The sequence below is a fragment of the Notothenia coriiceps genome, unplaced genomic scaffold (assembly GCF_000735185.1).
Source record: "Notothenia coriiceps isolate Sejong01 unplaced genomic scaffold, NC01 NC01_scaffold00037244, whole genome shotgun sequence".
Taxonomy (NCBI): domain Eukaryota; kingdom Metazoa; phylum Chordata; class Actinopteri; order Perciformes; family Nototheniidae; genus Notothenia; species Notothenia coriiceps.
Window position 1 is genome coordinate 8,593,398 of NW_011369945.1, and position 14,827 is coordinate 8,608,224.

A 14,827-nucleotide genomic window follows, 5' to 3' on the forward strand; every position below is an offset into this window, starting at 1 on the left:
TCTTTAAGAGCCTCCTCTNGTGTGCCTTGGCAGTCTCTAGAGTTCTACCCACTTAAAAAGATGAGAGAGGCCTGTAATTTTCATCCTAGGTATACCTCAACTATGAGACAAAATGAGAATTTTTTTTAAAAAAAAATCCAGAAAATCACATTGTCTGATTTTTAAAGAATTTATTTGCAAATTATGGTGGAAAATAAGTATTTGGTCACCTACAAACAAACAAGATTTCTGGCTCTCACAGACCTTTAACTTCTTCTTTAAGAGCCTCCTCTGTCCTCCACTCATTAACTGTATTAATGGCACCTGTTTGAACTTGTTATCAGTTTAAAAGACACCTGTCCACAACCTCAAACAGTCACACTCCAAACTCCACTATGGCCAAGACCAAAGAGCTGTCAAAGGACACCAGAAACAAAATTGTAGACCTGCACCAGGCTGGGAAGACTGAATCTGCAATAGGTAAGCAACTTGGTGTGAAGAAATCAACTGTGGGAGCAATTATTAGAAAATGGAAGACATACAAGACCACTGATAATCTCCCTCGATCTGGGGCTCCACGCAAGATCTCACCCCGTGGGGTCAAAATGATCACAAGAACGGTGAGCAAAAATCACAGAACCAAGCGGGGGGACCTAGTCAATGACCTGCAGAGAGCTGGGACCAAAGTAACAAAGCCTACCATCAGTAACACACTACGCCGCCAGGGACTCAAATCCTGCAGTGCCAGACGTGTCCCCCTGCTTAAGCCAGTACATGTCCAGGCCCGTCTGAAGTTTGCTAGAGAGCATTTAGATGATCCAGAAGAGGATTGGGAGAATGTCATATGGTCAGATGAAACCAAAATATAACTTTTTGGTAAAAACTCAACTAGACGTGTTTGGAGGAGAAAGAATGCTGAGTTGCATCCAAAGAACACCATACCTACTGTGAAACATGGGGGTGGAAACATCGTGCTTTGGGGCTGTTTTTCTGCAAAGGGACCAGGACGACTGATCCGTGTAAAAGGAAAGAATGAATGGGGCCATGTATCGTGAGATTTTGAGTGACAACCTCCTTCCATCAGCAAGGGCATTGAAGATGAAACGTGGCTGGGTCTTTCAGCATGACAATCCCAAACACACCGCCTGGGCAACAAAGGAGTGGCTTGTAAGAAGCATTTCAAGGTCCTGGAGTGGCCTAGCCAGTCTCCAGATCTCAACACCATAGAAAATCTTTGGAGGGAATTGAAAGTCCGTGTTGCCCAGCGACAGCCCCAAAACATCACTGCTCTGGAGATCTGCATGGAGGAATGGGCCAAAATACCAGCAACAGTGTGTTAAAACCTTGTGAAGACTTACAGAAAACGTTTGACCTCTGTCATTGCCAACAAAGGGTATATAACAAAGTATTGAGATGAACTTTTGTTATTGACCAAATACTTCCACCATAATTTGCAAATACATTCTTTAAAAATCAGACAATGTGATTTTCTGGATTTTCTTTTTCTCATTCTGTCTCCCATAGTTGAGTTATACCTAGGATGACAATTACAGGCCTCTCTTATCTTTTGAAGTGGGAGAACTTGCACAATTGGTGGCTGACTAAATACTTTTTTGCCCCACTGTACTAACTGTCTACAAACATGTGGTCTGTATAAAAAGTACCTGAAGGCAAGTGAGGTGTCCTAACCATATTAGCATATATTTTTAAAGCTGTTAGCTTAAAGTATGTTAACCCTTGGTGCCATGTTCCCTTTTAAACCCCCCCCCGCACACACCTTTGACTTCCAATATTGTTGGCTAGCAATACAAATCCTCGTCTTTAAATAGCACAGGAAAGGGATTAACGAACACAAGCTGTGTGAAGCAATTCATCTGGTTTCAATACTGTGAGACGAGGGAGGGGCCAAGGACCTGCAGCAGCACCTCAGTATCACACATAATTATCTTTATTTTCTACAGTATGCTACAAACAAGACCACTGGCATGCTGATGTTGAGCAGCATTTACTAGGTTCACCATTGCCGATTAGCCTGTTAGCTTTTGCTAGTTGGTCATCAACCAAGTGAACCGTAAAGATGATGTGAATGACATTAGTTCTGCAGGTATTTGGTCAGAAACCTAAGTACTAAGCACATTTAAATGTTGCCTTGGTGGTTGTTGTATCCTTAAAGGCTTAATATAAAGGAAAATAATGCAAAAGATTACAGCCATTATATCAAAATGTGGATATAATGCCTGTAAGCATATTTCTAATGCACCTAGTCTATGTTGAGATATTTCACTAGATTAGTGAAGTCTCAAGATCACCAAAGTCCCTCGAATGTATTCTTTAGCGACCTTACATTTCTGCACTGCCACTACACCTGCTGGTAAAGCAAGATAACATTTTAAAATCCAACCAAAGCTTTGTGGAATACTTCAAATACTAAAAAGCACAACATCAGCAATTCAACACAGTAGTTTATTAAAATAACCTGTACCTCTGGTTACACAGTACAGAAACTGAAGAAGACAGAATTGAAGTTCTCGGCTGAGCTCAGTCCAGACAGGACTCTAGGTGGACCATCAGTTCTCGGTACTGACTGCTGGGATACTCGGCCCGACAGCCGGGACACGCCAGGAAGCTTTCATTCAGCAAGCTGCCGTAAGAGGAGCACGTGGAGGGGGGGTGTACCGCTTCACATGAGGTTTGATCCGGCTGGTCTCTCTAATATAAATGGAGTCATTGATCAGTTATTCAAAATCAACTTTTCAACTAGTTCTATAATTTGTGTCCAGAAAGAACATACAGCTGTATTTTTCAAAATCAAATTAAGATATGTAATTTCAAACCGGTGATTCATAGTGACTCGGCCAGAGAAATGATTACCAACTTATTCTGCCCCAAGAAAATGTAACGCAGCTTAAAGGTTCATCACTAATAAAGTTTGGATATACTATTTACAAATAAGTGATTTTCATACCAACCTGTTCTTTATTTGTTTGCAGCCTCTTCAGAACCCCGCCCGTTTGTTTCTTTAAATACGCACAGTTCTGCTTCTCATCATCAAGGTCTTGTGAAGAAATCTTTATCTAAAATTAGAAAAGTCTCCATTACAATATCAAAAAGTATAGCTGTAGAAATATATATTTTTAATTACGAATAATTCGTAGTTTAGATTGCGAAAATGATCTGTGTCATTACTGAAAGTGTATGAATTAACAACATGCCTTCATTTCTAGTTAATACTAAGGATGTATTCAACCGAGGGGACAAGATCATCGATAACCGATACTTTCATACCTGTCGCTCCAAGTCTTCAATCGTTTCCTGGTCTGCATGGTGACTATTCAAAAAAGCCTTCTGCATGACAGTAGACTAAAAAGAGAATGTTATTCTACATTTGGAGGCTTTGCATTTTTCCTATTTGCTAAAAAAAAAGTTCAATTAAGACCTACCTGCAGAACGATGCGTGCCGACTTGCGCTTCTCCTCATTCAGTCTGCATTGAAGGTCTTGAGTCTCAGCGGTGATCCATTGGTCCTCATCCTCAGAGCATTCAAGAGGTTCCTGTGGACTTTTTCTGCTCGTAATTTCATTTTGCAGCTGCTGCTTGAGCTCTTCCACCTCATGTTCCCTTTCTTGGCAACTAAGGATCAAACAGCTTGTCAAGTAGCTGACTAGTTTTCAACTTTGCCAACTTTAAAAAAGGTTTCTAATGTTCATTTTGTAGTAGCAGACATACTGGTTTCGGGTTATTATCAGGGTCTGGTGGATCATGTTGACCTGCTCCCTGAGCACATCCAGCTCCTCTGTGGCTTTCTGTAGGAGTCTTTCATAGTGCTGCTGCATCTGGGTTAGTATTTCTTCATTCTCTGTAATAAAGGAGGCAGAAATGGTAATGTTAAAATATAGATGTATGTACAATGCATGATTTGTCCGATGCATAAAGACATAGATCCTTAAAGACAGGGTCCTTGAGGGTGATCTTGATATCTTAAAAACGCTGTTGTGACAGTCTGTTGCCCCTTGTTGCTCCAGTGGTGAGTGCCCACTACCCACTGTCCCTCTGGCTCACCCTCTGAATGCTCCTCATTGTGCCGCTGTGAGCGACTCTGATTGGCTTCATTCAGCTGCTTCTCCAGCCATAACATTCTGGCCATGATTTCCCTAACATAGGCCTCTCTCTGCTGGTCATATGCCAGCCACTGCTTGTTCTTCTCCAAGGCCTTGGGGGATTGAATAAAAGAATGAGAAGCACATAAGAGAGAAAGACAGAAAGAGAGTTGTGCCAGGGTTTAAAGCAAAAAAAAAATCAGTAAGACATTTATACTGTACACAGAGACACTGCTTCACTTAGATACAAATGCAAAACAGGAGAGTTAAAGATGAAAAAATAAAAGAACGTTGGATTAGGCACAAGTGAAAAATTAAAACAGTAGAGACATTTTCCAGATGTGTGGTCACTACACAGCACTTACATCACTGAGTTGCTTTGGGAGCTCTGCTGTGGTTATTGTTGAGTCCCATTCACTTGAGGCAGAGTCCTACTTGACAAGGAAATTACAGCACAGCATTACATATACGTTAATGAACAGACTTTATATATATATTTTTTTTTTATTTAATAAAAAACAAAACATAGTGAGATGTCACAACAAGGTCCAACGTACAGCCCAGTGGGATTTGAAGCATTATATTCTTTGTTTTATGACCTCTAACATATCCAGAGTGTCACTGGGAGGGTATGCTATGTATGAGGAAGAGTGTTTTTAATGGAGAACAGTGATCCTTCACTAAATGGAAAACACTTAAAAACAACTGCTGCCATCTAGTGGTGTAAAACTGCCAAGAGGCTAGAGAAGCTTTCTCAGTAGGAAGCAAGTAGCAACACAACCAAAAGCATTTTGTTTTTTAAAAGAAGGACATTTTGACAAATCACAGCATTTAAAATTAAAAATCAAATGCTGGGGGTCCTTGGGCTGAGGGTCCTTGTATTGTGCATGCTGGCTTTCAGTTATCATGACTTACTGGGACATGTGAATGACGTTTCTGTGGAAGTGCCAAATAACATAAGATGTAATAGACGATTTTACAAGAAGAAAGGAAAAAAACTTGTTGTAATTCCCATAACAGAACACATATTTTGCTATGTAACAATATAACAATGTTTTTCTTATAAAAGGGCAAGTATGTTTGTTTAAAGATGCCTTATCATTAGTTACTTGCATTAAAATGTATAGTTTTACCTTCTTCCCTGCAACTTTGTTCTCGAGATGTTCACACCTAGTTGAAACACTCACAAGCTTGTTCTTGATCTCATCAGTGACCCCACAGTAACTGGATAGGCTTCTTTTTCTTCTCTTACTCACTACGTCCATCAGATTCCCTTCTTTCTGTCTCAACTGCTTCGACGGCAAAGCAATATTCTCCTGTTTGTCTGTGAGCTGATGAGAACTCTCCAGTCGAAAGGTTTCAAGAGAGAGGAAGCGCTGCGAAAAGACATTACAAATATATATGGTTTACTATTGATAAACAACTCTAAAACAAAATCCTGCAGTACAGGTTGAAAAATATTTAAACAGCACTGATAGTTTGGATGAGTAGTTTGAATAGGTTTACCTCTAGCAGCTTGTTATGTTCTGAATGTTGACGAGACAGCTCAGCCAGGGTCATCTTCAGGTAGGAGTTCTCCTTCCTCAGACTGCTGACAACCACATCAAGCTCAGGGATGGGCTTTCTCCTAGGGCTACCCTTTTGTTTGGGGGACGCCATCTCAAGCACCTGTCAACAAATATAACAAGACACTTTCAAGAAATAAAACATTTTCATTTTTTGTCAGAATATACTATTTCAACTCTGAATGGATCCAAGTTGATCACAACAACTGGAAAAACTTAACCCAAGATAGTTTTCTAATCGTTTTTGAAGAGAAATAAAAAATACATTCACAGCTTATTATCAGATCAAAACAATCTAATTGTAATGCAGGCAAAATCATGCAATGTATTACAAGATTTTATTTTCAGTCATCTGATAAACATTAAAAACACCAACACTAGCTGACAATGGCCTCCAGATGTCTATTACATTTAATTCAAACCTGGAGCAGTATTTCAAGAAATCGAAACATGCATATATCAAAGCTAACATGGCCCAGTGCTCGGCAAATATTTAAATATCTGACGATCACTGAATCAGATTAAAAAGCTCCAGAAATGCCACCTAATGGTCGTAGAGGACACCGTTTTGGACTATTTTGGCTACAGTAAATTATTGATAACTATGTTTAGTTCATCACAAAGGGTAAAAAAGTAGCCAAAATTAACAGATATCACATCCTCACTCACTGGCTCAACAAGGAATGGATTGGTGGTTAAACTGGATGCTGAACTTGCTAAACTAATAGCTAACGTTAAGCTAACGTCAATTTAGCAAACAAATACCTATTTGCACACACTTTAAAGCTGTGTTTTTGTTGCAGGTAATATTGACAAATGTAACATAAAACCATATAATGTTGGTTAAGCTAGACAGGTAAGCATATGTTGGGTGGAACAAAAACAAAAGTTGAAAAAGCGTTAATAGCAACTGTAAACTAAAACCTTGCTAGCATACATTGTTGATTCATTAAGTGTACGAAACATGACTTTCAACGTCAGATTAAACGCCTAAATGAATCTTGATCATTTTAGAATGCGTTTCGGTTTCACTGTGCATTGCATTAGCATATTTAGTTAGCATCGTTACCTTGGGAGGGAGTGATGGCCGCTAGTTCAACAGTCTGTCATTGGATGGATTATTGTGCTACTTTAAATAACGCCGCCCAAAATCCACCGCCCACTATGACGCCGACTTTAGCTTCAACAGAGCAGTTACCGTGCGAGCATTTGGACATAACAATGATGTAGTTTATGGGGCAGCGCTTTTTCTTACTTAGTGCTATGTGTGTTTTGATTGTGTTTATTTTTAAAATTATGGAGCGAAGGCTGAATCCGCCTTCTATCATATTTTTCTTTTAACCCTAGGGATGCACGAGTGACTGGACCCTACACTCTGTCATAGGGTCTAAAAGGACCCGTATAAGAATAATATGTGTTTTTATGACATTTTTGTCATTTTGGTTAAGAAAAATCACTTGTATAATATTTAGTATTGTATTTTGGTTCACATTAGAAATATTTTATATTACATTTTTCACAATTTATAATTTTAGACATTTTTTTTACATTTAAAAAAAAAAACGTTTTGTAAAAATGTAATTACTAAAATAATTCAAGAAAACCACCTCACCGGGTCCAAAAATACCCACGTATGGGAGCTTGGGGTAGTTGCTAATACAAAAACTCGAATTTCTTAAAATGTATAAAATGTAAATTTCAAATTTGAATGGTGTGATATTCAAAACATGTTTTTTGAGGAATAGTAGGAATATGAAATGATAAAACCTTTTAATTACAAAGATACTAAAAGAAAACCACCTCACCGCGTCCAAAAAGACCCACTTATGCATTCTGCGAGGGTTAAGGAAGGATGCATTACGTACAACGCCACTGGGGGACGCTGCAGTACAAGAGAAGAGTGGATCGACTCTGCACAATCAATATTAAGTACGAGGCATTTAAAAGTGTTTAACTAAAAAGCTAGACTGACTATCCGTGTGATATCTGAGTTTTTTTCTCCTGCCAACTTCCCACACTCATGTAGGCTACTACTTGTGTTTCATGCCTCTGACTCATGAGCATGCTCATGAGTGAGGTTGCCTTGCGGAATCCACTCCTCTCTTGATCACATCTGTGTGTTTCAGTTTCCTCTGAGGGGCTCCCTGTCTCTCCTCGGAATATGATTCGTTTCTTTTAATAAGTTTGGAGTTTATCAAAATGCTGCGGGTCATTGTTGAGTCCGCTAGTGGGATCCCCAAGAAGACATTTGGAAACCCAGATCCTATAGCTGCGGTTGTCTTCAGAGGTGAGACTTTTTATTTAACTTTTTAACTTTTTAGTTTTGGAAACTACTGCAACTTTGTGCACCGTTGACTCTATTCTAACTTTTTTTGACATCACTAAGGTAGTAGCCTTGCAGTTTACATTAGGAATCCATTCTTAGAGCTTAATTTGAATATTTTGGTAGTGATTCATTATCAAAACGAAGAATATGTCCATATAAGGTCATAATAGCACTGTGTCCAACGATAACAGCATATTATGGACACACGGCTTGAACTACCTATTTAAAATAATGAAATTCCAAGTTTATTCAGTATTTTTTATTTTTGGAAGAAGTCTCTTTGTCCAGGGTTTTCTCTAGGACATAATATGGTAACACAGCTTGTGAGTTTTTGCAAATAAGGAAGCTCACTGTTCATTGTGTTTACAGGTGAAAAGAAGAAGACCAAAGCAGTTGACAATGCACTGAATCCTGTATGGAACGAAGTAAGTAATGGATTAGAGTTAACTATTAGTTGTGAAAGTTACAGTGTTGACAGGGAAATGAACCATTTTAGGGCTGCTATTACCTCAGTTAAAACGACTTGTTGTTCTCTGTAATTACAGGTGCTTGAATTTGATCTAAAAGACTCTTCCTTGGATGCATCATCATTCATCAACGTGGTTGTCAAAGACTATGAAACAATCGGCAAAGACAAGTATGTGTATGACAAGCATCAGACATTGAAATTGTGACTTTTGCATTTTTTATATTATCTTCTAAAGACAGTGCTTTTTTTGTCAGATGTGAATCAATACATGACCCAGTATGACTACATAATGATACTTTAAACACATTCCTGCCTTGCAGAGGAGAGCCTGTGAGTGTTAATTACTTCCCCACAACTGAATGTAGGTGGTCTTTACAGAAACCCCCACCCCCCAAAAAAACCCACCAATGTTACACTGTGTAATGCAGGTAATGGATGAATAGAAAATCTCTCCACACATCTACTTCTTGAGAAAGTAGATGAGTGATTATGTGAAAGTGCTTGTTTCTTTGTACTTCAACTACACTTTTAATTTGAATGAAGTAGTCATTATGATCTTTTCTTAAGAAGCAGAGCAGCATGTTTTATCTTAACTGAGATGTACTGTAGGACCCACAGCGGCCATGTTAAGACTTGCAGATGTGTTTACAAAGACGTTGTTTGGTCTTCCTCACAAGAGCATTCCAGTTGTTATGAGGACTTTTTCCTTAAAAGGAAAACAACTCATTTATTGGTGCCCCTTATGAAATACCAATATTGCAATGTAAGATATTTATGACTTCTCAATTTCCTATCTGTTTGTTTGGATCACACATACATTTTGGAGTTGGAGTATCTTCCTCTTTCTGCAGTGCAGGCCAGAAGCTAGAACATAATAACATTTACATTGAGTCATGCTTGTGACTGATTATGCTTGATATCAATTATTCTGGGGCAGGAACAAGGGATGGGGTGAGGGTGGAGGGGTGTCTACATCAGCCACGCACACACTTGGATATTTTTCCATGATCACTGCCTGAAAAGGAGGAGGAGGGGGTATATTCACCATACGAGAGCTTGCGCTGGCTTGTCACTGGCACATCTCTGAAGACTAGTTGTAACTCAGCCTGTAATGATCTGCAAAATAGAGAAAACAGTAGAGTTGATACTGACGGGGACTATGTTTGATACTGGCAACATTGTGTGACCAACTCTCACTTACTTTCTCTGTTTATGAAAACCTAGAGAAGTAATATGACCCTAACAAGGGTTTGTAATCTGTAGGTATATCAAGATATGCCGTTTTGCAGACTGCTCAGTTTGTTTGACAAAGTTTGCTTTTTGGCTATATAAGCTTTATTTAAAAATAATATGTAAGTGGAAAATACATCAGTATGCCAGCCAAGATAATATTATCTGACTCTTTTACTGTGTTTTGTTTCTTTAATGAAGCAGTTCTAAATACTTCAGAATAAAGTTTGAAGTGGTATTTTCTACTTTCCTAGGAAAGTTGTGATAGTTTGCAGGGCTGCACGATATATCGTGTCGTGACGATAATCGCGTTATGCGCGATATTTACATCGCAGGACGTGCGATATTAAGTTGGCAAATGAACTCTAACACGTGATGTTACAATTATGTTGCTGCTTGCTACAAAAGGAAAACTCGCGCGGCTCTCATGTCAGGACGTACTTGAGTGAGTGACATGCAGGCTCTGCATGCAAAGCAAACCACCAATCACAACCATTCTTGATCAGATCACAGCAGGATAACCGAGCTAGCTCAGCTTGTTGCTCTGATAACTTAAGATCCAGAAGTCCGTGACTAAAATCCTTCATCTGGTTAAATATTGTCAAAAAAATACCAGTTATAAAGCATTGAAGTTCAAGAAAGGATGGTTTGCGGACAAAAAAAACTGTCTTTTTTTCAATTCCTGTCTTTTTTTCCTATCGCAATATATAAGGCAGGGGAAGAAAATATCGCAATGTCAGTTTTTTCCAATATCGTGCAGCCCTAATAGTTTGTAAAAATCAGTCCTTGCGTGTTCGGTTAATTGCAATTCTAGATATATCTGTGTGATGACGAATAAGGAGCATGAGCACAATGATGAATATGATCTTGCCTGCTTGCTCAAGACTCCCTTCCCCCCCGCATCCATTGCTCTACATTTGTCCGCCCTCAAACCGGGTGCCCAGGACATGCCTGTGGTAGATGTTAATTGTTTCCATCCCTCTGCTTTTCCTTGTGCACCCTTTTATCCTCTTGGGGCTTGTCCTTTGTAACCAGCTGGAACAAAAATATCCCATTTGTTTGCCTAAGTGATGCTGCTTGTCAAAGTGGACATTTATCATGTTTTTTTTGTCATGGGATCATTATTTTGAAAATGCCCATTGTTTTGCAATCCATTGTGATCATTAATCACTGTTGCTACGTGATCTCTGTTTGGTAGATAGAGTAGGTGCTGTATCTCTGTTTGTCATATTAAGTGAAGAAGTGAAATTAGGAAGTAGAAACCACCAACTATCCTGAGGAGTGAACCATTTCAGCCACAAACACCGTGCCCAATTACATAATGTGATCATTTCAAAGATATTGTGCAACAGAAGCATCCTCCTTTCTCTAAACTATTCATCCGATCAAACAATTGTTTTTCTCAAGCTGCAGTGATTCAAATATACTTGATTGCTTTTCAGGTTAATTGGATCTGCAACCATCTCTCTGAGAGACTTGGCCAGCGGTCACTTGATGTCCCTCCCATCCAAGAATGTGCCGTTGATCAATGAGAAGCAACAGGCTGTTGGGGTGAATATCTTTAAAATGACACTTTGGCAATTTTATGACACTAAATGTAAGCCATGCCAGTCTCAGCCCTTGCAGTGGATTAATACATCGTGAATTTCATTTTTCAGGCAACAATCAATTTGCTGATTGGGTATGAGCCGCCTGCCAATGCTATGCCAAACCTAAATGACCGACCCGATGTAGACACGTCTCAGGTGGATGGTGGTAAGTAGACAGTCTAAAAATAGAAATAAAATAATACATTATTTTTTCATTCCTTTCCAAAAAAAAGAAAAGAAAATATCCTTATCTTTTATAATAATTCATGATTATACTTTACTTAGGGTATCCTGATTTACAAGATGAGGATATACAATACAAAATAAATAAATAAAGACATGTCTCCAAAATGCAGTTTTACCACCAACTAACCCTCTCAGCAACTGTAAGAAATCTAAAAATGGGATCCAAAATGCTACTGATATGGGTTTCAATTGTTAAAATATACTTAATTTTTTATCTAATACTGGATAACAATCCATTGATCCACTCGGATACAAAATAAGGGATTACTGGTAAGGTGTGTAAGTTTTGAGGTATCCGTAATTGAAAGAAACTCTGATTATTGTGATTGATTTCACCTACATTTATAAAATAATGTTGTTAGGAGGTTAGCAGAAAAAACAGCCAGTGTTTTTCTTATGAGTTTTGATCCAAAGAATGTTGTGATTATTCTGGTTTTTCTCCACAGGAGGAGGTGATGAGGGTGATGAGGGGGAGTCAGACGTGGAGGGGGGAGGCCAAAGTGGAAGCCCAGGAGCCCCCACCTCACCAAGCCAGCCTGGGAAACCGAGCCACAAGCCACAGCGTCTGAGCAGTAAGAGGCATCGGGCCCTGGCCAACAAGCCTCAGGACTTCCAGGTATTGTCCGAGTTTTGATGGTAGTATTCCTGGATAATCACAAATGCAATTTAAGGGTACAATTCCTATAAATAATCACGTGAATGACAGCAGCCCTCACTAGTGCTACTATACACTACATGAAGTGGTCACCCCTAGATATTTATTTATAACATTTATCACTCCTGTTGGAAAATTGCATACATTTAAATCGTTCTGCATCAGGGCAAGCAATTTCACATATTTTTGTTTCTATAGAGGTCAGTAAATGTATTTGAGCAGTCTAGCGTCCGCCCTGGATAAGTTGGTATTCAGCACAAAATGATTTTAAATGTTTGTTCAGCTACCTCTCTGTGGTTTGCAATGTTCAGATTCGTATTCGGGTTATCGAGGGTCGACAGCTGCCTGGCAACAACATCAAACCAGTGGTTAAGGTGAATGTCTGTGGGCAGACACACAGGACCAGAATAAGGGGAGGAAATAACCCGTTTTTCGACGAGGTAATGAACCATTACCACAAAAAATGGTGTATCCTGTAAAAATGTTGCTATAACTCGCTTTTGACTTTTTTCTTGCTTGTAAACATCATCCTGTCTTCTCTCTTTGCCGCTTAATCCCCTCCAGCTTTGAATATCCCATTGGGTATTTCTCTCTGTATCGACAGCCGTGATATGACAGTGGACCTTAAAGGACCTTCAGCTTTCTTGTATTTAACCCCTCTCATTTTCTCTTACCTTCCCCTTTGCCAAAGCATAAGCATCTTATCCAACTGTAAGTCCTAAGAATGTTCACTGATCGCAAAATGTGTCCAACACTAACATGTATTATGCATACAGGGACATGAGAAATACTAATTTGTTCATGACTTCTTTCTGTCCTGCAGAAGTTTTTCTACAATGTTAACATGCTTCCCTCAGAATTGTTTGACGAAAGCATCAGTCTTCGGGTGCGTAGAAAACTCATTTTTAAGCTATATATTTTTTATTTTTTTATGTCTGCTAAATCTGTAAACTTGTGTTTATCTCGACAGGTTTATGACTCCTACTCCCTCAGATCTGACAGTCTAGTGGGAGAATTCAAGGTATGCCAAGTGAAGATCTTTCATGTCCTTATCTCTTCTTTATTTCAGAAGTTTTACCTGTATTGGTTTATCTCTCACAAGTAGAGACTCGCTGTAGCAGGATTGTGGCTTTTATCACAAGCAGGTTGAGAGATTAAAAAGATTTCCTATAATTCAAAGGTTTTTTCTTTCCTACCCAGCTGGATGTCGGCTATGTCTACGATGAATCAGGTCAGACTTTCCATGTAAAATGCATACCTTATAAGAAAATAAAGTCTTGTTTGTATATATTAAATATATTTTAGGTGTTTGAATGTGTTGAACATTCTGCCATGTACAGGTCATGCCATAATGAAGAAATGGCTCCTGCTGGGTGATGCTGATGACTCAAGCTTGGGGGCCAGAGGTTACCTGAAAGTCAGCATAATTGTTTTGGGCACTGGAGATGAGCCACCAGTGAGTATACCTTCTTTCTTACCATCAGGTTTCTCCCTACTGGATACAGAGTACAGATCAGTTTTGAAATAGATCATAACAAGTTTCACTCTCCTTCTGCAGACTGAGAAGAGGGACATAACTGCGGATGAGGACGACATAGAAAGTAATCTCTTGGTGCCTGCTGGTGTCACAATGCGATGGGCTACACTCAGCCTCAAGGTGTACCGAGCCGAGGATATGCCACAGAGTTAGTGACCCATAAACTCTTGCAGCAATTTTATTTTATTGCAGTCAAATCTCCTTCAAAAATCTTGTATTTACAACCTTCTTCACTTTGCAGTGGATGATGCCTTCATCCAGACAATTAAACAGGTCTTTGGAGGGGATGGAGACACAAAGAACTTGGTGGATCCATATTTGGAAGTCAGCTTTGCTGGCAAGAAGGTATTTAATGTTTAATTAAAAAGATAAATGTGTTTTTAATGATCTTACTGTTTGAATATTATTGACACGCAATGGCACTTTCTTTATTTCAGCTGTGCACCAAAATCATCGAGAAAAATGCTAATCCGCAGTGGAATCAACTCATCAATCTCCAAGTCAAGGTTAGAGAAATTTATAAGATGTATTTATGGGTTTGATCTAAACACTTCATTCTTCAGCACATATCAGCACTTGCTTCTGTCTGCCTCTGTAGTTCCCGTCCATGTGTGAACGCATCAAGCTGACTATGTTTGACTGGTAAGAAATAAACTTCATTCATACACAGCTGAACGAGTGACAATAATATCACAACCAATATTTGACATTCCAGTTTTCTCTTTGCAGGGATCGTCTCACAAACAATGACGCCATAGGAACAACGTTTTTAAACCTAAGCCAAATGTCTTCCTCTGGTGGAGAGGTCGAAGGTAATCCTTTAATCTTTGTTTTTCTAATGATTGGTGTTTTATATTTTGATAATGCACTATGACGGTTAACCCTCCTGTTGTGTTCGGGTCAAATCTGACCGATTTACTACTTTCATCAATCATAACTTTTTCGTTTACATTCGATTGCATTAAGGCTTTATGATATCCTTCACAGTAGACATTTGAACATATGCAATTGCTGACTACCACTTTCATAGAATTTTGGATGATTTAGTCAACTTTGTAACACCCATTGTGTTTCTGTCCAGGTGAGTTGGAAAGCAGAATCTGGAAGCTGAAGGACATCATCCTTGTTCACCTG

At 39.0% G+C, this 14,827-nt stretch overlaps 2 protein-coding genes across 2 annotated transcripts in view; one reads left to right on the forward strand and one right to left on the reverse strand.

Moving 5' to 3' along the window:
- Positions 1–2,424: 2,424 nt before the first annotated feature.
- On the reverse strand, positions 2,425–6,726 carry LOC104964616 (centrosomal protein of 55 kDa-like). Its single transcript, XM_010793450.1, has 10 exons — positions 6,711–6,726; positions 5,583–5,744; positions 5,333–5,452; positions 4,442–4,507; positions 4,039–4,189; positions 3,706–3,835; positions 3,420–3,609; positions 3,265–3,339; positions 2,949–3,053; positions 2,425–2,688 (listed from the first exon to the last, which is right to left on the reverse strand). The coding sequence occupies exons 2-10, from the start codon at positions 5,733–5,735 to the stop codon at positions 2,518–2,520; spliced, it is 1,161 nt and encodes a 386-aa protein (XP_010791752.1). The 5' UTR covers positions 5,736–5,744; positions 6,711–6,726; the 3' UTR covers positions 2,425–2,517.
- An 889-nt stretch (positions 6,727–7,615) lies between these two features.
- The window catches only part of LOC104965268 (myoferlin), a 60,129-nt gene continuing 52,917 nt past the window's right edge, over positions 7,616–14,827 (forward strand). The window contains exons 1-16 of the mRNA XM_010794227.1: positions 7,616–7,928; positions 8,337–8,392; positions 8,513–8,604; positions 11,109–11,217; positions 11,325–11,421; positions 11,948–12,117; positions 12,468–12,596; positions 12,980–13,042; positions 13,127–13,177; positions 13,357–13,387; positions 13,497–13,612; positions 13,715–13,841; positions 13,935–14,038; positions 14,131–14,199; positions 14,292–14,335; positions 14,423–14,505. Of these exons, the coding sequence (XP_010792529.1) occupies positions 7,841–7,928; positions 8,337–8,392; positions 8,513–8,604; positions 11,109–11,217; positions 11,325–11,421; positions 11,948–12,117; positions 12,468–12,596; positions 12,980–13,042; positions 13,127–13,177; positions 13,357–13,387; positions 13,497–13,612; positions 13,715–13,841; positions 13,935–14,038; positions 14,131–14,199; positions 14,292–14,335; positions 14,423–14,505 (1,429 nt within the window). The 5' untranslated portion in view covers positions 7,616–7,840. The remainder of the gene's footprint in view (positions 7,929–8,336; positions 8,393–8,512; positions 8,605–11,108; positions 11,218–11,324; positions 11,422–11,947; positions 12,118–12,467; positions 12,597–12,979; positions 13,043–13,126; positions 13,178–13,356; positions 13,388–13,496; positions 13,613–13,714; positions 13,842–13,934; positions 14,039–14,130; positions 14,200–14,291; positions 14,336–14,422; positions 14,506–14,827) is intronic.